Source organism: Sardina pilchardus, chromosome 4 (assembly GCF_963854185.1).
Source record: "Sardina pilchardus chromosome 4, fSarPil1.1, whole genome shotgun sequence".
In the NCBI taxonomy this organism is placed as follows: Eukaryota; Metazoa; Chordata; class Actinopteri; order Clupeiformes; family Clupeidae; genus Sardina; species Sardina pilchardus.
The window spans coordinates 24,165,291-24,187,146 of NC_084997.1; the positions used below are offsets into that span (position 1 = coordinate 24,165,291).

Genomic DNA, 21,856 nt, shown 5'->3' on the forward strand with positions numbered 1-21,856 from the left:
TGCCTGAGAGGTGAGTTTGGCAGTAGGGAGGGTATCAGGCAGTGCATGTGTGTGTGTGTGTGTGTGTGTGTGTGTGTGTGTGTGTGTGTGTGTGTGTGTGTGTACCTGACACAGGTCCAGTGCCTGAGAGGTGAGTTTGGCAGTAGGGAGGGTATCAGGCAGTGTGTGGGGCAGCACAGAGCGGATCTCCTCCAGCAGGACCTTCCTCTCAGCTGCATCCTCTGACCTCCGCACCTGCAGCAGCAAACCCTCCGCACGGCTCACCTGCAGGGACAGCCCCCACACACACACACACACACACACACACACACACAAGTATCTAATTTTTCAGAGATCATTGGTAAAGAATTAGCCTCTGATTAGCACATAATAAACACACAATCAGCAGTTACACTAACACAGACACACACACATACACACACACATACACATACACACACACCCCTTCACAAACACAACCTGGACATATATATACATTGCGTACATGCATACTTAGACAAACAGTACATTATCAGCCCACACATTGGCCACATCCTGTCGTCTGTAGTGTCAGTCTTACATCATTGGGGCTGATGCTGAGCGCCGGCACTTTGAGGACTTTGGTCAGACTCCCCATCGCTTCAGCCCACACCAGCTCCACAAACACGCCCACTTCCTGTGACAGTGTGCTGCAGTTCAGCTCCTCCTCCAGCAGCAGCTGTCAATCGCACACACACACACACACACACACACACACACATAGAGAAATTTCAGGTGTACAGTATAACAGATTTTGTTTCAGGTCCTCTTTGCAGGAGGGGTTGTGTTGTTCTCTCTCTCCTCTATTGCACTCAAGTCAGGTGAGTGGAGGGAAGGTGATAATATGGAGCTGCATGAGCATAGAAACAGATAGATAGATACTTTATTCATCCTGAGGATGAGATGGCTTTTATAGTTTTAATAGATGGCGCCATAAATTACCCATACAACTTGGCAGAAGCAGGATATTGCAAAATGATAATGATCCAAAACACTGCTGATATCATGCAAGGCGAAAAAAAGAACAATGAACTGGACAAGTATGTTGCTTGATTTGAGTCCAACACCTTTGGGATAGATCAGGGAGTCTGGGGGTCGGGGTGAGGGGTGAGGGGTCGGGGGTCAGGGGTGAGGGGTCGAGGTCTAGTGCAGCTCACCTGCTTCAGGCTGGGAGAACCCATGTCCTCATGCTGTGGAGGCAGGCGTCTCTGCAGCTGGAAGTCGTCAGCTCTGAGTCTGTCCTGCAGCTGCTCATACACCTCCAGAGCATCCTCAGAGCAGCAGCACAACACCAGCTGGTCTCGCTCCAGCGCCCCCTGGAGGACAAGTGGCAGACAGACAGACAAGCAGGCAGACAGACAGGCAGACAGATAAACAGACAGGCAGATAGATGGAGAAAGGGAGTGAATGAATATGATTATACTACTGCTTGGTCAAATTTCCTATTGTGATGAGCTATTTGGAACGTGCATTAACTTTCGATATACGCACGGCTATGAAGTAGTTCCATTTTTTGACCGCATGTCACAATTCCATTGATTTATATCAATGCACGGGCATAAATGGAATGTGAATGTAACAGTAAAAACAGCAACAAGTAATTACAACAGGCCAATTTAAACAAAAATGCTAGTAGCAGTGGCATAAGCGGGATAATCAACTCCGCGCTGTGCGTTTATAGGAAATTAATGCACTTATTGAAGTGCAAGTCCTTCTGTGGCATCGGGACCTTATTATCAATTCGAACGTGCATTCATTTCCTATAAACGCACGCGTCGTTGATTATCCCTTACATACCGGTGGTATATTCCAATACAAGTAACATTTTACAGTTCAATTTTAGGTATTCCAAGAGCCTCATTTACATGGACATGTTTAATCTGATTAAATATGGAGTATCGCTTAGAGCACTTTTAATATGAGAAGCTATTGAGAGGTACAGAGGACAGAGCTGCTTCTCATCTGACCTGTTTCATGTAGCGCACAATCCGGAACACAGGACCCTTCTCCCCTGTGGCACTCTGCAGCTCCAGTACACACCAACCGCCCTAAACACACACACACACACGAACGCATGCACGAACGCATGCACGCACGCACGCACGCACGCACGCACACACACACACACACAGAAGTACACAACCGCTCATACTCAAGAGGAAGTGATAAAACACACACACATAATCCCCACCCAACACACACACACACACACACACACACACACACACATATATAAATTCACAAAATGACCATAACAATTTCAAAGTTTGAAAGACCATCTGAAACTCTACCACAGGTGTCCTCACCCCAGCAGCAGTGCTGTGAATGGAGTACTTGGCCACCTGGAAGTGAGAGGGGTACGAGGGCAGGTCTCTGTCATGCTCAGAGAAGATCCTGTGCAGAGGAAGCAGTTATGTGCAGGTGGAGGAACAAACACAATCACTCCACTTGCGTGAGGAAATTACTCGATCCACAGAGCAGATGATTCAACACAACACACATCAGGAAATACTGTTGTCTTAAAGGGACACTTCACCGATTAGCATTACGCTTTGTATCTTTAGAAAACCAGTCATGTTTTTGAATGGTCGTGCATCATTCCCTCAGTTTGCCTTGAGATGGGAGAAATACGGATTTCAATGAAACCCATGAATAGGACTTCCTGCTTTCAATTCATTGAAAGCAGGAAGTCCAACATTGAAATCCGTATGCTATGCTATGTATCTTAGTCTCTTTCATAATTACCATCATGTTATAATCATAACCCATACCCTGCAAAGGCAGCACTTACCGATGGTTGTTAACATAGTTGGAGTCATTTTTGACCTGATTTTTCGCTATCTTTGTCTGGGGTGGATCTTGATCTTTGGACTTCTCCTCAGTAGTCAGCAGTCTCACTACAGACAGAACACAACAGAAACAAGCCCAAGCCTTGTGTGCCACTTCTGTTTGTAAATGTGAGTTATGCATGAGTACAGTGTGGGCTACAGGCCTACATGTGTACTTAATAACCCCTTTCCACTTAAACGCTTGTGTTCCCAAACAAATTCTCCCGTACTCCTTTTCCACATGAGACCACTCATACACTGTGCACTGTGCCGACCCCATACCTGGTTGAATGGTGAGTGCTGGGTGGGGAGTGGGGGTCACAGGGACCAGGACGTGCTCTAGGGCCGGCAGGAGGGCCTTCTGCTCCAGGCAGGCCTGCACGTACTCCAGCCCCACCACCGGCACCTGGTGCTTCCAGGCGCTCTGCTGCCGGTTGTTGCTCAGACATCCCAGGCTGCTCACCACTATGAAGCTACACTGTGGATGGGGGGGTTAAATGTATATTTGCAGCTGCATTATAACATCGTGGACAGACAGACAGAGTCACTAAGGACGTTCCTATGTTTCTTAATCAGTTATGGGTGTGTTTTGGCCATAACATCCATCATTACTAATTTGCAAATTATGGTGAAAACTTCACTGTGAGGTGTATTTCATAATATCTTTATCATAATTATGTTTCCCATTGTAATCGTGTGATTTGTAATGTTTTGCTAGGATGTGCGCTGATGCGCGTTCCTGTGAAGCAGGCATTGTGCACCCGCCCATAATACACTATAGCAGGCATCACCAAATGGCGGACCGCGGTCCGGGTCCGGACCCAGTGACGCTGCTGTCCGGACCCGTTGAAATTGTCGGCCTAATATTATCAAAGAGCATCGTCCGTAGCCAAGCCAATCAACTCGATTGTTTACCTTTCAGCAACAGAGAATAGGCCTAGCGGGAGAGAGAGGAGATGAGAGAAAATGGCTTGCTCAAAAATGATGGTGAAAACCGAACTTTTAAAGATGAATGGACGGACGGACCAATACGTTCGTGCTGCTGTGAATATGCGCTGTGAAACTGTGGCGACGTTAGCGCGTCACTGAGATCAAACACGGGTCGTTAGAGGAAAGGTACACGCAGAAGTCCGCAGTGAGGGCAAGTAAAACTTGAGAAGCACTCCGAGAGCTAACAAACAGACAAACAAACGCGAACCCCGATGAAAACATTACTTTCCTTGGCGGAGGTAGGATAATAATTATCAAATTGAAAGCACACTATGACAGGTCTACTCGTGTGATCACGCATGCATGTACAGGCAAATTAGTGTTCGTTAAAGATTGCGTGGATTTTGATGCAACACAAGAGAGCATTTAGCGATGGGACAGCAGCTGTGAATGAGTGCTTAATGCGGCTGCAGAAACTTTACAGATCCCATTGTCCGCTTCAACAACAAGATACAAGAACATCTGAACTATTAGCAGAGGATACTAGAACGCAGTATGCAAAGGTCTTTTTTTTCTTTTCTTAAAGATCCACTTTTATTTTATTCAAAAGATTCGGAATGTTTTACATTAGGCCTAGGCTGCTTGAAATAGGCCCTAAGTTCAGGCTGCTCAAAGTTATTTTGCACTTTATATTTATTCTATTCAGAATAAATTCAGTGTCTGTTGTCTGTCTTTCTTGAAATGTAGGCCTAGTAAAGACTACAGTATTGTTTTGCATTCAAGTACCATTCAAGTTAAGACTTTTTGGTATGTTACAAGCATATTACTTTGAAAACACTTGAAATGTAACAATAAATTAAATAGGCCTAGAAATGTACATGCGTTATTGATTTTATTAACTTCAGGGTAGCCTACACTATTTTCAGTGACAATTTAAGATTCGGACCTTTGCCGGGAGGACATTTTAGTAACTGGACCTCTTTGAATTTTAATTGAATACCCCTGCACTATAGCCTACTAAAATAACATCTCGTCACGAACTTCTGACCAGGTTTCCCTTGGTCAGTAGCCTTCGCATTGTGTTTTAGGTGGCCTATGGTAGAGATTGTTACATAATGCGCCAGCCCCCTCCGTAGGTCGTTATTGTCACACCCAAATGAAAGACATGTAGTTGGCGAAAAACTCGAGTCTTGATATTATTCTTTACGCCGCGATTTAGACTTGATGGGGTCCAATATAAAGCAACCAGACACACAAAACACAAAAACAGCTGTCTTGGGTGGTCTTGCTAAAGTATTTAAATCTAATCAATCGATTCATTTTCCTAGACTACCACCATCAACAGCTGTCGTGGTTTCATTAGACATTGAAAATGTGCCATTTTATGATAGAATATGATATCACATTCATCCTGGATTGAAATAATGTCAACAACAGAAGGCCTATGTGACATTCTTAAGACATGTTTATGTGCATGTTATGACGGCTAGTCAGCATGCTAAGTCCTGAGTTCATACTGACAGTGACACCATGGCCAAAGAGAGAACAAACCTGCTTGTTGACCACATAGGCGAGGCTGCCACCGTTGTCTGTAATGGCCAAGCGAATTTTTTTCTTCTCCTTGAAAGGCAAATCCTTCAGTTCTAAGACCACGGTACAGTTGGTGAAAACTGTCATAGTTCTGCGGTGTGAGATAAGCACATTTACAGTTAGTTTCAGGCGAAAAGAAAGATGAATATAGCAGGTGTGCCTGTCACTGTAAAAATAGAGGCATGAGTAGCCTAGGTTATCATGTGTAATGACAAACTCATGACCAACCTATTTGCTTAGCTGTTCAGACGAGAGCAGGGGCAATTTTTCTCACACGAAAGAAGCCCTGTCACAGACCAATGTGCTGTCAAGCACTGCAATCCTGACCAGGTAAAGTGAAAAACCCAATATCGTCACAGTAGTCAACCCCAAATCCGAAGGAAAAAAACATGCAATTTCTCACAGTCTACTTTGCTGGTCCTGTCACGCTAAAGACACTCCCTCTCACAATCATAACACAACAATACTGCTCTCCAGCGGGGAGGAAGGGAAGTGCATCTAATGGAGTCAAGTCATGTCAAGTCTGTTTACTTAGTTTTATTGAGTGCAAATTCTTACAAATATTTTTTTGAAGTAAACTCTACAAATATTTTTTTCCCCAGTGCAGCGTCATTACACAGTTGATGACATGGTCCACTATTGTAGCCATAGACATATATACATGATTGTAGCTCTGATGTCATCAGTAATTCTATTTCTTACTCTTGCTCCTCCTTGTCCTCTTCCTCTGAATTCAACTCCTTGTCCTTGTCGTCCTCTCCTTCTCGTTTCTTCACCTCTGCATCCTGCTTCTTCACCTCCATGTCCTCTTCCTCGGCCTCCTCTAATTCTCACTCTTCTTACTCTTCCTGCTGCCTCCATTGTATTCCACACGTAAAGCTGACATGTGGCTTATTTACAGTGCTTGGGCTGATTGCAAAGTGGGCTAATTATCTAAAACAGTTTTTATGATGTGATAGTGAGCCAGACAGTTGTGTAAATAATAGAGAAAAGGCCTACATGTGTACATTTTTTGTTAGAAGTGTGTTGATCATTTGGAAATTGAGTGTAAAACAGTGAGTTGTGTTTACAGTTGTGCAAAAAGAGTGCTGTGCAGCGGATTGTACCTACAAAATTGTAAAATGGGTGCAAAGTAGTGTTTGTGCTTTCAGTTTTGACAACATTCTGGGGCAACAAACATGTCAAGCTTCATGTGTACATGCGCACTATTACGCCAGATATTAATATGCTTACTGAAATAAACGAGAAAAAAAGCCTGATAAATCTACAGCAGTTATCTAATCACATCTGTGTCTTTGTAAACACACCAAGAAACTGTTTTTAAAGGCATTCATATCAAAACGCCTCGGTTTATGTTTGGCAGCTGCCCAGCAACTGCAACTGGCATCACTGTGTGGACAGTATAATAGTGATGCCGTCCGATCAAAGGTGAACGTTGTCAGCCATACTACAGCAAAAGACCACACCAGAACGGCCTCTCAGACAAACTGAAGCTCAATTGACAGAGGAGCTTAACAAGAGTAACTGAAGAGGAAACTCAATTATCAACAAGGAGCACCTCTTGTTCAAGTGGAGAGACACAAAAGACAAAAGCGGTCCCTCTGCTAATCAATAAGGGCAGATGCAAAATGCAAAACGATGCTGTCTACCTTAACAAAAAATCCCCTGCAGACCAAATACCGTTATTATGCTTTTATTCAGACAGAGGTATATTTGCTTGTAGAAATACTTGAAACAATGTAGACAATCTTTACTTTGTATGGATAATTGTCTGTAGACAAACATGGTTACAGTTACCTATAGCACATGCTTTCATCCAAAGTGACTTACAATACAGTAATTTCCTGCATATAAGCCGCATTGTGTATAAGCCGCAGGACAGTATTTTATGCAAGTTAAAAGAAACAAAAGCATATTTTAATACCATATTAACTGTCCCCCTGTATTAACCTCATAGTTGAAGACATTTTGCTAAATCAATGTATAAGCCGCGGCTAATAGTCGGGAAATTACGGTACCACTTTGACAATACCCTTTTGACCTTAAAACCATTAAAAAATGACCGCAAGTGTTATTATTATCATTTTTTTTAAAATAGATATGTGCATAGATTAAAGGCATAGTTCGGTATTTTACACTTGAAGCCCGTTTTCTGTATTGCCTAGGATGCAAATGAGTGGTTGACACCGAAATCTCCAAGATTGGTCCTGTTGCTGTAATTTGGCTGCTTTACAATGTTCTCTGTATGGCTTCAGCATTGCTCGCTATGGGCCAGGACGATTCTGTTCTTAAACACCCCTAAACGTTTGTTTTAAAAAAATGTGCAACTCACCGAGTGGTAACTGGTCTTCAACGATCTTCTATAGCAAGTTTCGCAGCGAAATTCAAATTCAAATTCATTTTGTAAATCCCATTGGTCTCTGTAGGAAGACTAATTGCTCGTTGACATTACTCCGCCACCGGAAACGGAAACAGGGCCTTATATGCCCAAAGTAAAGGAACATTGTCGACATCTAGTGGTCTGGAGTGTGTAATCTTCAGATTCAAATACAGTTATTATACGGTTGTGAGGTATCTGAAAAAGTAGTTCCAGGATTTAGAAAATCCCTGATAAAAGACGACAAACGCTGTATTTCACTGCGAAACTGGATGAGCATGAAACGAGGACAGGGTAAAACAGCAGTGGGAGAAGCTAATCAAGGTACTATTCAGAGAGTTGTGGAGCAGGAAGAGGGAGAGCCAGAGGACTCAGTGGAGGCTGGAGAAGGAGCATGTGAAGAAAGTGAGGGCCCTGACAGAGAACGAAATTCCAGAGGATGAGAAGGAATTACAATTTCACTGTAGAACTTTGTGCCCTTAAAATGGTGCTTTCTGCTGCAAATTACTTTTTGTGTCAATATGGCTCTAATAGCCTAATTATTTTCATAAGTAAATACTTGGCCCAAAAGTGTGCAGTGTGTGTGTGTGTGTGTGTTTCTAACAGGCCAGTATGGCTCTGCTCCTTTCCAGCAGAGGGTTGAGGGGGGAGAGGGGGTGTGGGCGGTCGAATCCCAGCAGCTGTCGAGTGGACGACTCCCAGTCGCGGCCGAACTCCAGCCGGCTGCACACGCACGGGTACTGCCTGTCTGCCCAGCACACCCAGTCCACCGCGCGCTTCAGGGCCTCCCACTCGGAAGAGCTGCGGTGAGCACGGAAAAACAGAATCAGAATCAGAATCAGCTTTATTGGCCAGGTTTTGCGTAACAAACAAGGAATTTGACTCCGGTTAATCTTTGCACTCAAATACAACACTCAACAATAACATAACATAACAAAACAGTAAAAAAGAATGAGGGCAGTAAGTGATAAGTGATAAGTATAAGAATAAAGGAATAAATACAGTATGTATATTTACAAATAAATAGATACTATGGGTGGCCACGTTGTCCCTGTCAAGGTATACCATGGTCGTGGACACCCCAACAGGCACAGGCAAGACGCAGGATGCAATATACAATGAAGAGAGAATGGGAATAGTGCCGTATCAGTATGAAGTTAAGATTAAATATAAATATAGTGCAAGGCAGTACAAAGCAAAGATGATGTATTAATAACAATATTGTAACTGTAAGATTGGAGTGCACATGATATGAGGTAGCTGATCAGAACAGGTTGATTCACTTTGTTCGGTGTAAGGGTGATTGCTATTCCTGAGTGTTCAACAGAATGACAGCTTGGGGGAAGAAGCTGTCTTTGTGTCCTCTGGTTTTGGCAAACAGACATGGAAACATAAGTTGGGGTTCTGTTAGAGGAACTTGGCCGCTTGTGCACCGTTTCCCATGACTGGAACGGCCCTGTTAAGACAATGTTTGAGAACTTCTATGGGGTTGAAACAACCTTGGGCAGGTACTTCAGGGCGGCCCTGAAAAACTCTTCCGGTGGTGCGAGATACAACCATGCAAGCAATGTGTGCATGAGCAAATTGTTTTAAAGCCAGCAAGGCAGAGGTTACAGCTTAATTAATTAGAGAGGTTAGGATATTAGCTTATTGAGTTGAGTTAGCCTACACTGAATGGACAAAAGGCCACTAAAAATAAGCTTTTTTCAATATATGAATTAAGCAATTACAGATAAAAACCTACATGATGCAATATTGAATTTGGAACAGCGAAGCAAAGATAGCTTTAGGTGTCTTTTGACTTCAGTTCACTCCATTTGAGGGTATTTCCCTAAAATAGACGTATCTGTTGCAAAAATGTTGATGCTTAAAACCAGCACTTCAAGGTGGAGAGGCTAATTTAGGTAAGAATGTTCAGGTTACGGTGACTGCACGTGCAAAGCAAAATTAAAATAAAGGATTCAGCAAAAGTGTATCAGTGTGGGAACAGTTTTTGCTGCAGCTACTATGGCATTTTAGCAAATCTAATTAGTGCAATCCAAATCTGCAATTGTGCAGCAAAAAAAGCTGCATATGGAATGGACAGGTACTGTACAGTACAGTAGGTTCTGCAAGCAGCGGAAACACAACGGCTGAATGGGCTGAATAGCGAGGGGTTCCTACACCTGTCCCCTTCACCTGGGTAGTGGGCCGAACACCTGTGATGGAACCTTCACTGTATACAGTAAGAGTTTTTATTTTATATTTAATTTGTTTCATTCTTGCTCTCTTTATTTCATTCTCCGTTCTCTGTATCTCGTTAAAATCTTAATTTAGTCTCTCTCACTCACTATTTCTGCTATAATAGCTCTTTCTTTCTTTCTTACACACACACACACACACACATGCACACACACACACACACACACACACACACACACACACACATACACACAGTACACATACAGTACACACACACACACATACACACACACACACACACACACACACCTGTCTTCGTCTTCAGGAGGGTCTCTGAGGCGGAACAGAGACTCCAGCTCCTCTCCCTGGACCAGCTTCCTGACGCGCACCAGCTGCAGGACCAGCAGGGTGGACACCAGCCTCAGGATGGCAGCCTGGGCCTTGGGGCCTGATAGACAACACACACACACACACACACACATATGCGCACACACACACACACATTTAAAGAGTAGGAAAATAAACATATCGGTAGGTTGCTATTATAGCATCAGTCAACATTTTTTGGCGTAAACTAAACGTGACTGGAACTTTAATGTGTAGTGTAGGTAAGTGTATATGACCGAAATCGTTTCTCACCCAAAGATGAGATGCCCTTTTCTTTCAGGAAAACATTAGCAAAGAAGTTCAGGTCCACACCCAGGAGCAATCCCATGTCAGCAGTGCATTCCCAGTATCCCTCCTGTTGAGAAAACAAGCACACCAAACGTAACATTCATGAAATTGAAGATGATAGAAATGTAAAGCAGTGGCCAATTCATATTGTGTGATAGGTATACTAGCCCTCATATATGAAACGTGCGTATGACCAAAAACAGGCTTACGACAGGCGTACGCCACATTTATCGACACACGTTTACTCTTACGCTGGAATTGGAGTGACGCGAAAGTTTCATGAATCACACATGAGCCCCGTCATAAGATGATTTCTGCGCTCAGATGTAAGCTGGTTTCTACGCTCGGTTGATAAATGAGGGCCATTGTCTGTTGTGTAACAAGTGGAAGAAGTCTTAAGAGGAGGAATCCTACCGGGTTCTGAAGACATGCCAGCTGTTCCCATGATGCACTGGGTTTGAAGAACTCTATATGTGAACGTGATCTATTTGGCATCCCCATCCTGTAAAGGAGAACTCATCATCAGTTACACAGTAGACTCCCAAGAATGCCCACAGAACATGTGTTCTTAGAACCAAACCATGACAACACAGCCTCATAAAAACATTCCAAACAATCCTCTCCTTGTGGACTTAGCTTCTATCCAACATCTCTGTGTCATTACTTTAAAAATGTGCATGTAACATTTTTTTGAACATGCACAGGCAAAAACTTGGGAAATGAAAGAAAAGATTTGATGACGATCTGTTTCGCTCACTCTACCTGGGCTCAACCTTTCTCCCTTTCGTACGTCTGCGGAGTATCGTTTCTCTGATCTGATCTGTGGTTCCTCTGAGGGGGCTCTCCAGCGCAGCACTATCAGAGCACTGCATTTGCTGAAGTGGACCAATGTCAATGTCAATGTCAATTTCACGGCGTTGACATTGAACTTCGGTCTCGGACAGAGCAGCACCTTTTATCATTTTAGCCTCTGACTTTTCCAAGAGTTGTGATGACATACCGGCAGAGCACATCCGCGACAGAGCAGCACTATGCATATGCTGAGGTGGAGCATTTGTCATATTCGTATGTGAGGAGACAGCAATGTTTCTGGCAATTTCACGGGGCTGTGATGTATCAATACGCTGTGGGCCAAGGCTAAGGGAGGCGCCAAGTTGTAATGGCACACTGGCAGGGCGCCCCCGCCTAACCACGTGTTGTAAGTGATGAGCTTGAACCTCGGATTCCCTAGCAGCACCTTCTAGCCTCTGACTCAGCATTTCTCGGAGCTTCTCTCTGGCACTCTCAGACTCTGTTCTGTGTGTCTGCCGTTCTTCAGAGACGGCGGTAGAAACAGTGGCACAGAGTACAGGGAGGGAAGTCAAGCCTGGGGGTGGACCACTGAGTCCCTGAGCCATAGAGAAGTCTTTACTGATAGGTCGAGCAAGGCGACCACCCTCAAAGACAGCAGGAGGAATGAGCGAAGGACAGGGAGCAGTGGGGGAATAAGAGGGGGAAGCTATAGAGCTATAGGCAGAAGAAGGGCTATAGGAAGGAGCAGTGGGGGAATAAGAGGGGGAAGCTATAGAGCTATAGGCAGAAGAAGGGCTATAGGAAGGAGCAGTGGGGGAATAAGAGGGGGAAGCTATAGAGCTATAGGCAGAAGAAGGGCTATAGGAAGGAGCAGTGGGGGAATAAGAGGGGGAAGCTATAGAGCTATAGGCAGAAGAAGGGCTATAGGAAGGAGCAGTGGGGGAATAAGAGGGGGAATCTATAGAGCTATAGGCAGAAGAAGGGCTATAGGAAGGAGCAGTGGGGGAATAAGCGAGGGAAGGAGAGCCGGGAGGGATGAAGGAAGGAGCAGTGGGGGAATAAGCGAGGGAAGGAGAGCCGGGAGGGATAAAGGAAGGAGGAGTTGGGGAATAACCGTGGAAAGAAGCGCTATCGGCAAAGCCAAGACGACGGCTATAATAGGCAGAAGCAGTGGGGGAATAACTGGGGGAAGCAGCGCCGCCAGGAGAAGGCCTGTATTTAGGACCAGCACAAAATGGGCTCCGTGCAGCGGAATAGACAGGGGGATAGACGGGGGCTCGGCTCATAGTGTGGCCAGAAGGCGCATAGTCAGGAGCAGTGGGGCCGTCTAAAACTGACAAGAGTTCAGTAGCACGAGTCTGAGGGGAAGGAGAGTCGGGGGCTGGGGCTGGGGCTGGGGCAGGAGAAGGCCTAGGGGCAGGAGCTCCTAGGGTCATGAAAGCTTGAGCCTCATCGACAGGAGCGAAGCCAATGGGAGTGTCAAGACCGGTAGAGACATGGGCAATAACACTAGCACGTTCTGCAGAGACAGGTGGGGCAGACTGAGCAGCGCCGTGGACAACAGAAGGAAGGAGAGGAGGACAGGGAGCAGGGGAGCGGTCTGGAGCTGACACAGCGATGAGTTTGGTAGGAATATAACCGGAGGAATACGCACTGGCTCTTGTTTTGACAGGGGAGACTGGGGCCTGTGCAATGTCGCCCTGTGTGACACAGTCTCCAAACGCTTTCATTTTCTTTTTTACTTTATGGATGGGAGAAGAAGACCCACGGGCAGGGACAGAGGGTGGAGAAGACCCAACGGTAGGAACAAAGGTTGGAGAAGACCCAACCGCAGGGTCAAAGGTTAGAGGAAGCCCAAGGGCAGGGCTGGGACAGACACAGATAAATTTAGTTTTAAGATAGGGTATGATAGGGGAAGGGGCACGAGCGGAGGGTGTGGTTCCAGCTCTTAAAGGCGTGAGACCAAGTAAGACAGGAAGACGAGGGCGGGGGCAACTCTCTGCTTCATCCTGGAAAAAGAAGAAAGCAGATTTAAAGTTCTAGAAGGATTGTTTTGTATGCTGACTACTCATTGAGCTGAGAAATCATACAGAAAATGGGCAGCAGATCATTTGTGCAACAGTTTACAGCACCAATCCCTGCATGCTAAACACACTGATACAGTCTGACTTCAGACTGCAAATAGTCTGAAAATTGACTGAATAGATTTGAATTGAAAGTTATACTGTATATAATATGAGCTTTGTGCTGAGCTAGACACCCTTTAATACTCTACAGATTTGATCCTCGTAACCAATAATACTGGACACAATAGTCATTAAACTATTAAACACTTACTGCCTGTCCCCTGAGGAACTGCCAAACTGAAGTGCACGCCTACTTAATCCTTTGTGGCTTTGCTTTAAATTTATGAACATTTTCACGTGAAACAAATCAAATCCTTGCTAGTCTATTTTCTCTAATTCCACAAACAATTTTCCCAAGATACAGTATGTCCTCATTGTATGTCAGTAATACAGCAAAAATACAGCGCTATGATGACACCCACTAACAAACAGTCTTATCCTCTGTTCAGATCTGTATGTGTTCAGCAACTTTGAGTTTTCACTACCATACCTACCATCAAATCAAGATCAAGTGTCTCGAACTCCATAAGATCAAGCGTCTGCGCACCCATAGATACATCCATGCTCTGAAAAACATGAAAGGAGTTTTTCTTCTTTTTTTTAACATTTCTTTGTTCACAAAGTTCACCCCTGTGTGCCTTTACTGAGCACAGCGATTTTAATATCATTTGAAATCTAACACAGAGCTTTATCCTCTCCTTGACCTTCATGTGTTCAGCAGCTTAGAACACATTTCTGTCCATTCACTCCCACTACACCTACCGCAAGCTCGACACAAGAAACGTAATCATCATCAGACTCTTCCTCATCCTCTTCCTCATTTAGTGCCTCCTCTTCATCTTCCCAGCCCATGTAGGGCAGCAGGTCCACCTCCTCCTCTGCAATCAGCTTGGGGATGTCTGTGAAGCCCTCCTCCGGCTTCTGTGCATCCTGGTGGAGGATGAGGGAGGGAAGCAAAAGACTTCACTTGGAGCTCACACTTCTGAAACATGCCTACAGTACATGATTTAATAACACATACTTTATTAGACCACATAGACTTACATGCATTACATCCAAACTATATTCACTGTTGCCATTGATATGAGAGAAAAATGAAAAAATAGCACATTATCGAAATATGATTCTGGTTCCACTATATCATTGTGACCGCCGTTAGTGTAGCGATCATATATAGGGATTCATTTAATGTTTTTTATACATTTTATACATTTAATAAAACACATATCTAAGACTACACACACTTAATGCATTTAATTCAAACTACATTTATTGTTGCAGTTGAGACCCCGTGACCTTTCTCTGTGAGGTCAGGAGTGAACGTACCCTCTCCTCGATGGCCACAAAGCTGGTGAACTGGGAGAGGACGGAGAACTCTTTGCTGAGCTCCACGATGAAGGACTTCATCTGCGCTTTCTTCCCCTTTGAGAGTTAGAACACAGACCAGCTATCAGGGGAGCTGAAGAGCTCAACACAACACAACGCAACGACCACATGCACACCAAACACACACACACACACACACACACACACACACACACACACACACAACACAGACACACACACAGGCACAGAGACACACACACGTACCTCATGTTCAGCTTCATCCATGTGAAGAACACCATCCTCATAATCTCTAATGACTGCTCGCGCTGTGAGCTTGTGAAGAAACTAATGACCACATACACATATGCACACACATTCACAAACAACACATACACACACAAACACACACACACACACACACACACACACACACACACAGAGAGAGAGGGGGTAAATATAAACATATGTACAGTAACAGACTGGAGAGATCCACGTGGACAGGGTTCTGTAGTGTGTTGTGTTGGTGAGTTGTAGGTGTTCATACCGTGCCCTTAGTCTTCTGCAGTTCTGTGGTGGACACCATGGTCTTAATCTCCTGCCCACACAGGTCCCCATAGAGAGTGGCCTACAGTGGACATACAGTATGCATTCATGGCCCCAGGCATCAACATTTCAAAATCAAAACATTTCTGCTGAGCATTCATCAAATTTAGTCATTTCATATAGACGGGCAGATCCAATACAGAGTTTTCATTTGAGAGGTCACTTTGGTAGAATCTAAAAATAAACACAAATGGACACATATAAACAAATAGTGACACGATCTTATGCTCTTGTACGTTACCTGTGTGCAGTGGGGTACGAAGCCATAGACCAAGGTGTGGCAGTTGCTGAAGAGGGCGTGGACCTGTGCAGGGGCCTGAACAGGAGGGGGCGCTGTTGGGTTGAACAGCTGCCACTTCACGGCCACCGAGTTGCAGCCTGGAGACACCAAGCGCCTCACCTGCGACGCCACCTGTCAGGTGACACAACAATACTTCAGTGGCACATCTGACATTAGACACATCTGTCATCAGACACACCTGTCTCTCAAATACATTTTTTTCAAGTCACATTTAGCTTCTGTTTAGGTCTGTATCCCTGTTCCTTCACTATGAATGTTTATAGGAGATTGAATTTCTGTTCGTAACTGCAGAGACAAACTACCTTCTCTGACCACGTGTGACGGGTCTTTGTGTCAAAGAACTCATAGGCTCCACCCCCTGCCTGGGCAAGAGCTCGAAGCATGTGTCTGTTGGCCGTCTTACTGTGGAAAAACACACACAAACAACAGGTAGACATTAGCACACACACACACACACACATACACACACACACACACACACACACACAACAGGTGGACAATAACACACACACACACACACACCTACACACACACACACACTATACAGCACACAACACGCCCACCCCCACATACTCCACATGTTCATTGAAGACAACCTGTTTCAAACCATGTTTACTGAAGACTTTCAAGTCAGGTACTAGAGAGCTCACCTGAGGCCACAGGTGAAGAGGCGCGTATGTGCAGCGTTGCTGCGGACCAGCTGCAGGGTGAGAGTGGGGTTTTGCACGTGACCATCAGATAGCAGCACCAGGCTCCTGCTGCCCCGGGATGGAGGCAGCAGACTCAGGCTGCGCAGGGGCCGCCACAGCTCAGTGCTGCCCCCCACTGGTGGGGAGGTCTAATAATGAGAGCAGCAGAAAAAAAACAAACTGATTCACCAAAACAATAGAGGAATAGGCCCCCCAATTAATAAAGTGCGTACAAAGGCGTCCATTTGTTGATTACGCTCACAAACCTTTGTTAATTATTGTTTACCTTTGTTAATTATTGTTAAGTATCTGTGTTGAGGATATGGTGCACCCTAATGTGTTTTGCATATTACATGTTATATTATAATGCATATTGCACATATTCTGTATACCTGAATACCTCATTCACTCATTCACCATGTCAGTGCTCACCTTGATGAAGTCCTTAGCTGGTTCATATGCATCCCCTAGAACTTTGGAGAACGTGAAGGCATCCTTATGATCTATTTAAAAAAAGAAAAGAAAATATGTTGTTAGAAATGTTAGATTTCTTTTTTACCTCCACCAAAGAGGTTATGTTTTCACCAGGGTTTGTTTGTTTGTCTGTCTGTCTGTCTGTCTTTTTGCTTGTTTGTTCGCAAGATAACTCAACAAGTTATGGATGGATTTCGATGCAATTTTCAGAGTAGGTCTGAAATGACCCCAAGAAATAAACAATTACATTTTGGGAGTGATCCGTCTCACTGTCTGGATCCAGGAGGTGGTTATGTTTTCGTTTGGCGGAGTTTTGCGCTTTCTGAGTGCTTTTCTAGATCACTGTCTGGGATCTCTCCTTCTAAGACACATAGATGATGCAGTGAAGGAAGAGAGAGCAGTAACCCCATCCGGCATCAAACCCAGGTCTCTGGGATACTAAACCTGCAACTTGACCACAACACCAAAAAGCAGTCAGAGCACATGCTCAACTGTAGTGACAACACTTTGTCACACATGAGATTACGATTCAAACTGAATATGGTGTAATGCATCATCTGGAATGTATTCTGAATGGGTACAGAACCACATAAATAGTAGTCTTGACCCCTTGTGGCTCATAGACTGTACTGACTATTCAACGTGACTAAGATATTTGTTAAAAGAAATTAAAACAAATATGCAAATGAGTCACGTTTAAAGTCTTCCACTTCTGCACTTCTGTGGCTTGCCACCATCAACATAACCAGTGTCCCACCTGTCCCAAACAGCACAATGTTGATCTTGAGTTTCTTGTCCAGTTTGCTGAGCAGGTGCAGGGCGATGTGCCGTGCGTTCAGCAGGGTCTCCCCCCGCATGGACTCAGAGGAGTCCAGCAGGAGCAGCACCTCCTGCACCCCACCCCCACCAGGACCAGCAGGACCAGCAGGACCAGGGCTGAGCTCCTCTTCGGCCCCACGGAGGGCCCCGAAGTCGGGGTAGAACACCAGCATACAGGCCTGAGGAGAGAAGAGCGGTCTGGATGGGTGAAGTATGCGGTATGCAGGCTTTTGAGTGTGTGTGTGTGTGTGTGTGTGTGTGTGTGTGTGTGTGTGTGTGTGTGTGTGTGTGTGTGTGTGTGTGTGTGTGTGTGAGAGAGAGAGAGGTGTGTGTGTGAGAGAAAAATCTGACCTGGCTGTCCTTGTCAGGGTGGTTCTCCACCCACATGCGGGGCATGTGCATCTCAGACAGAGTGATGTAGAGTTCGAACCCGTCAGAACCCAGCGTCTCCCCAGGCAACGTACAAACCACCGCCTTACAGTCCGTCCTCTAAGGAACGGGAGAGAACACAGGTCAACTCAACACCTTCAGCAGTCAAAATAACACTTAAAATATCAACATACTGTATATCACACCCTGATAGAGATTTTTAGTTGAAATGTGTACCCATTAAATCAGAGTTTAATAAAGGGTTTATATTTTCATACATAAGGCCGCCTCAGTTCTTCTGCTTTTTTCCCCTTTGATTATTTGAGAGCCCACTTGATGAAACAAGAAAAGCGTTCCCTTTTCATTTTTTTTTATTCATCAATAAAACAGCTTCAAAACATGTCTGCCAGTCAACATAACACGTTAAACAGTCAAAAGAATATCTTTGTTAGTGAATACAACAACTCGGTCGATTCAACAATTGGTCGAGAAAACATAAATAAAAAAGAAAAAAACACAAAGAAGAAAACACGATAAGACAAAACTCTGCAGACTCAGTCAACAGTTTCAAACAGGACTAATTCAAACGATAAACCTTAAGCATTTACGCAGCCAGCACATGAGTAACAATGATCTTCTCTTTTCCTGCTAGACAAGAGTGGGCCAGATATTACTCACTGTACTGATTACTGATGAAGAGCATACTGGTACATACCTTGGTCTGAATACGGTGTGTATTACAGCGCAGACTGGTGATCTCATAAGGCATCTCAATGGACAGACTGAGGGAGAAGTCCCTGTGATGAACCAAAGAAAAAGAGATGTAATTCAAGTCATCAGTGATACATCATCATATCACTCAGTAACATACTGTAGGAGCACATTAATATCATTATTACTGTGTAATGACCAATCAGATTATCAATAAAACAACTCGTAGAGTTGAATGAGTAGAGCACATCTGAACTAGGTGAAGACTCTTACCCCTTGAGTTCACTCACACACACCTTCTCCACAGTACCCTGCAAACCACACACAGAGTAATTTAACAAAAACTAATAAAACACAACATTTCACACTGAATAGATCAAACACTGACTGACAACTGTCAATCAAGAGAAGAGGAATGCCGGTGCAATGCAGATGTCTCCTTTTACATTTATTTAAAAGGTGCAAAACACACAACTGTCAATCAAGCTAGATCTAGAGTCCTCCAACCTGTGTCTTCTCATTGAGTGCAGCACTCTGTTGCCATGGCGCCACACTGCCGGGCAACTGGAAGAAGATGGAATCGTCCTTCACCAGCAGCTCAGAGATGAAGGTGACCTTGATGAGAACGGTGGCACCAGGAGGAAGATTCCCCACACTGATGGTGAACACATCCTGATGGGGCGCACAAATATGACATCATCAAAAATGGCAGATTACATGAACAGACATCGAATGACTCTAGATGGTAGGAACAAAATTAAAAAGAGAATGGTGAGGCAGCTACCAAGCTACCCTATTGGCGAAGAACCTAATGTCGATACCACTATGCTGGTATAACTCAGTGATTGTAAAGAAACGGTCTTTGTACAAGGTTGGATAATTTATTGATTGGTCTAAGATGTATTTCCCAAACTGTATGTTATCGTTTGGTGAATAGTAGAGTTTTGTAATGTGTGTGTTGACGTACAGGAGCCTCCTGGTCCATGAGGTAAGCCCCGTGGCCCTTCGCTATGGCCTGCTTGTACTCCTTATGGGCCTGCTCCTTCTCCTTCACCTGAGGAACACACAGCAGCAGAACACAACTACAGTCAACCGGAGGACTGGACACACCATGGCCATGTTGTTCTTCATGAACACCATGAAGAACATACATCAGAACAGACAGAGGAGTAGACACACCACCAGGACAGCATGAAGAACAAATGCGTCAGAACAGGCAGAAAAATGGAGATAGTTGAATGAGGAATAGCGCCCCAATGGAAGGGGACAGATAGTGCAGGGAGGTTCTGTACCCGTCCAATCACGTGCTTCCCATTGATGAAGGCCTCAAAACCACACACAGCAGCAGACTCCTCCAGGGGGAAAACATACTTGGCCTCGATGGGAGCCGGGTTCGGGTTGGAGTACGTCTGGAAGATGATGACCTGGGGTGGAGAGATGGAAAACAACATAAGCAGTGAAATAGGAGAATGGCAGTCAGCAGAGAATGAAAAAGTAATCTCAGTGTTTGTTGTCATGATGTCTGAAGGCCACAGATGAAAAGAGATGCATCTGCATCTAAACCACATCTAAATGTGCTATGGTATGGTATATTTTATTATAGAAGTTGAGAGTAGTCTGAGGAAAATGTACACAACATACAGTACGTGCCTATAGGAGACAAAACACACCCAACGAACAAACTTTGTCTTTGACTCAAATCCCCATATCTAGAGGTGCGTTCAAGTTTGGATATCAGTGGCAAACGTTCGTGGTGAACATGTTATCTTTGAACAGTTCAATTTGAATGATTTAGTGCTAACATTCCATTCTAACGGTAACTGCATTGTTGCCTTCATCAAACTCATGTCCAGTTCCACTGTATGCTCGCGGAGCACTACCTCCTCAGACTGTTTTGTGATTTTTCGCAAACGCTCGCACCATAGATCTGTGTGGCCTATGAGCCCTATACCTGAGACAGCAGGTCCACCAGCTTGCACTTCACATGGACGGCCTGCAGGGGGAGCGTCTGTCCCGCGCTGTCCAGGAGACCAGCAGTCACGCTGTCTAGAGGGTTCTTAATGTCCTCAAACCCCCCATCATCCTCACTGGCCACTAAACATACACATGTAGAGTGTACCTCACAGGTTGTAATATTTTACAGGGCACTTTATCTTAGATATGTTACTACTAAGCTATTACTACAATGTAATAATGACACAGTTGTTATAAATACTGTACAACATATGCACAATTAAGTACAATGCAAGAGCAATTTAAAACATTACTGAGTGACTCTAAGCAACACGGCATCAAATATAAGCTATATAAACTAAATACAATAACGACATTCTCATCAATTAATTGAATACACAGCATTGTTTATTTACAAGTACATTTCTTATAAATCTAGTTTATTTTCTATAGTATGTAAACTCTCAGGCTATGTTGGGTGAGGAGGCAAGAAAGGCCACCATTGGATACCCACATGTGTCAGAGGTTGCTGCTGGAGGGATGTTTTCCATCGACGTGTCAACAGACGGCTGGAAGTCCTTAAGCTGGTCGTCTGGCAGCGTGTACTGGACCACGTACTTCAGCCTGACCTGGTCAGGACTGAACACCACATACTCATCGTCCTGCAGGGAACACACAGGAGCCATCAACAGCCTGGGAGTGACAAATATCTTACCATGACAACCACATTATGATGAGAACAATTACAGCAAGACACATGGTCATGAAACGTATTGTAAACTGTTGCTACAAAATTAACGTTTTAGTAAGTACATTGCATGCTCAGTAAACAATGCAAAAAACCAAACTGCTCCGTATATTACCTCTGTGAAGCAATAATCCCCAAGAAGCCTTAGTTTACACTGATTTTAGACCAGCTAAGTGGCGTTGTTAGGCACGACGCGAAGCGGAGCAAAGGCACATCAATGAAAAATGTAACAATGTATTCATACAGTAGATAATCATTCTTCCGCCAAGAAATATATTTCCTCCATATGAATGGTTGCCATGCAACATCGAGACACAGCTACTCTAACTTTTGTGCGAGTTGTGGT

The 21,856-nt window shown here is 44.4% G+C and overlaps 2 protein-coding genes across 6 annotated transcripts in view; both read right to left on the reverse strand.

Annotated features, from left to right (window-relative positions):
* LOC134078657 (protein mono-ADP-ribosyltransferase PARP4-like) overlaps positions 1–5,775 on the reverse strand; it is a 30,091-nt gene extending 24,316 nt beyond the window's left edge. For both annotated transcript variants that reach the window (XM_062534746.1, XM_062534745.1), the window contains exons 1-9: positions 5,595–5,775; positions 5,328–5,457; positions 3,129–3,324; positions 2,810–2,915; positions 2,325–2,412; positions 1,986–2,066; positions 1,176–1,334; positions 560–697; positions 106–264 (exon numbers count right to left, since the gene is read on the reverse strand). In XM_062534746.1, the coding sequence (XP_062390730.1) occupies positions 106–264; positions 560–697; positions 1,176–1,334; positions 1,986–2,066; positions 2,325–2,412; positions 2,810–2,915; positions 3,129–3,324; positions 5,328–5,453 (1,053 nt within the window). In that variant the 5' untranslated portion in view covers positions 5,454–5,457; positions 5,595–5,775. The remainder of the gene's footprint in view (positions 1–105; positions 265–559; positions 698–1,175; positions 1,335–1,985; positions 2,067–2,324; positions 2,413–2,809; positions 2,916–3,128; positions 3,325–5,327; positions 5,458–5,594) is intronic.
* A 1,268-nt stretch (positions 5,776–7,043) lies between these two features.
* Positions 7,044–21,856, reverse strand: part of LOC134078655 (protein mono-ADP-ribosyltransferase PARP4-like) — a 44,738-nt gene continuing 29,925 nt past the window's right edge. For 3 of the 4 annotated variants that reach the window (XM_062534744.1, XM_062534741.1, XM_062534742.1), the window contains exons 13-35: positions 21,277–21,424; positions 20,761–20,903; positions 20,102–20,233; positions 19,777–19,863; positions 19,317–19,481; positions 19,083–19,120; positions 18,814–18,895; positions 18,081–18,218; positions 17,668–17,908; positions 16,869–16,939; positions 16,398–16,585; positions 16,050–16,149; positions 15,688–15,858; positions 15,388–15,468; positions 15,108–15,188; positions 14,844–14,939; positions 14,280–14,447; positions 14,012–14,083; positions 11,362–13,400; positions 11,014–11,101; positions 10,564–10,666; positions 10,234–10,372; positions 7,044–8,544 (exon numbers count right to left, since the gene is read on the reverse strand). In XM_062534744.1, coding sequence (XP_062390728.1) covers positions 8,343–8,544; positions 10,234–10,372; positions 10,564–10,666; positions 11,014–11,101; positions 11,362–13,400; positions 14,012–14,083; positions 14,280–14,447; positions 14,844–14,939; positions 15,108–15,188; positions 15,388–15,468; positions 15,688–15,858; positions 16,050–16,149; positions 16,398–16,585; positions 16,869–16,939; positions 17,668–17,908; positions 18,081–18,218; positions 18,814–18,895; positions 19,083–19,120; positions 19,317–19,481; positions 19,777–19,863; positions 20,102–20,233; positions 20,761–20,903; positions 21,277–21,424 — 4,773 coding nt within the window. In that variant the 3' untranslated portion in view covers positions 7,044–8,342. The remainder of the gene's footprint in view (positions 8,545–10,233; positions 10,373–10,563; positions 10,667–11,013; positions 11,102–11,361; positions 13,401–14,011; positions 14,084–14,279; positions 14,448–14,843; positions 14,940–15,107; positions 15,189–15,387; positions 15,469–15,687; positions 15,859–16,049; positions 16,150–16,397; positions 16,586–16,868; positions 16,940–17,667; positions 17,909–18,080; positions 18,219–18,813; positions 18,896–19,082; positions 19,121–19,316; positions 19,482–19,776; positions 19,864–20,101; positions 20,234–20,760; positions 20,904–21,276; positions 21,425–21,856) is intronic. The other variant, XM_062534743.1, reaches the window with a different exon arrangement.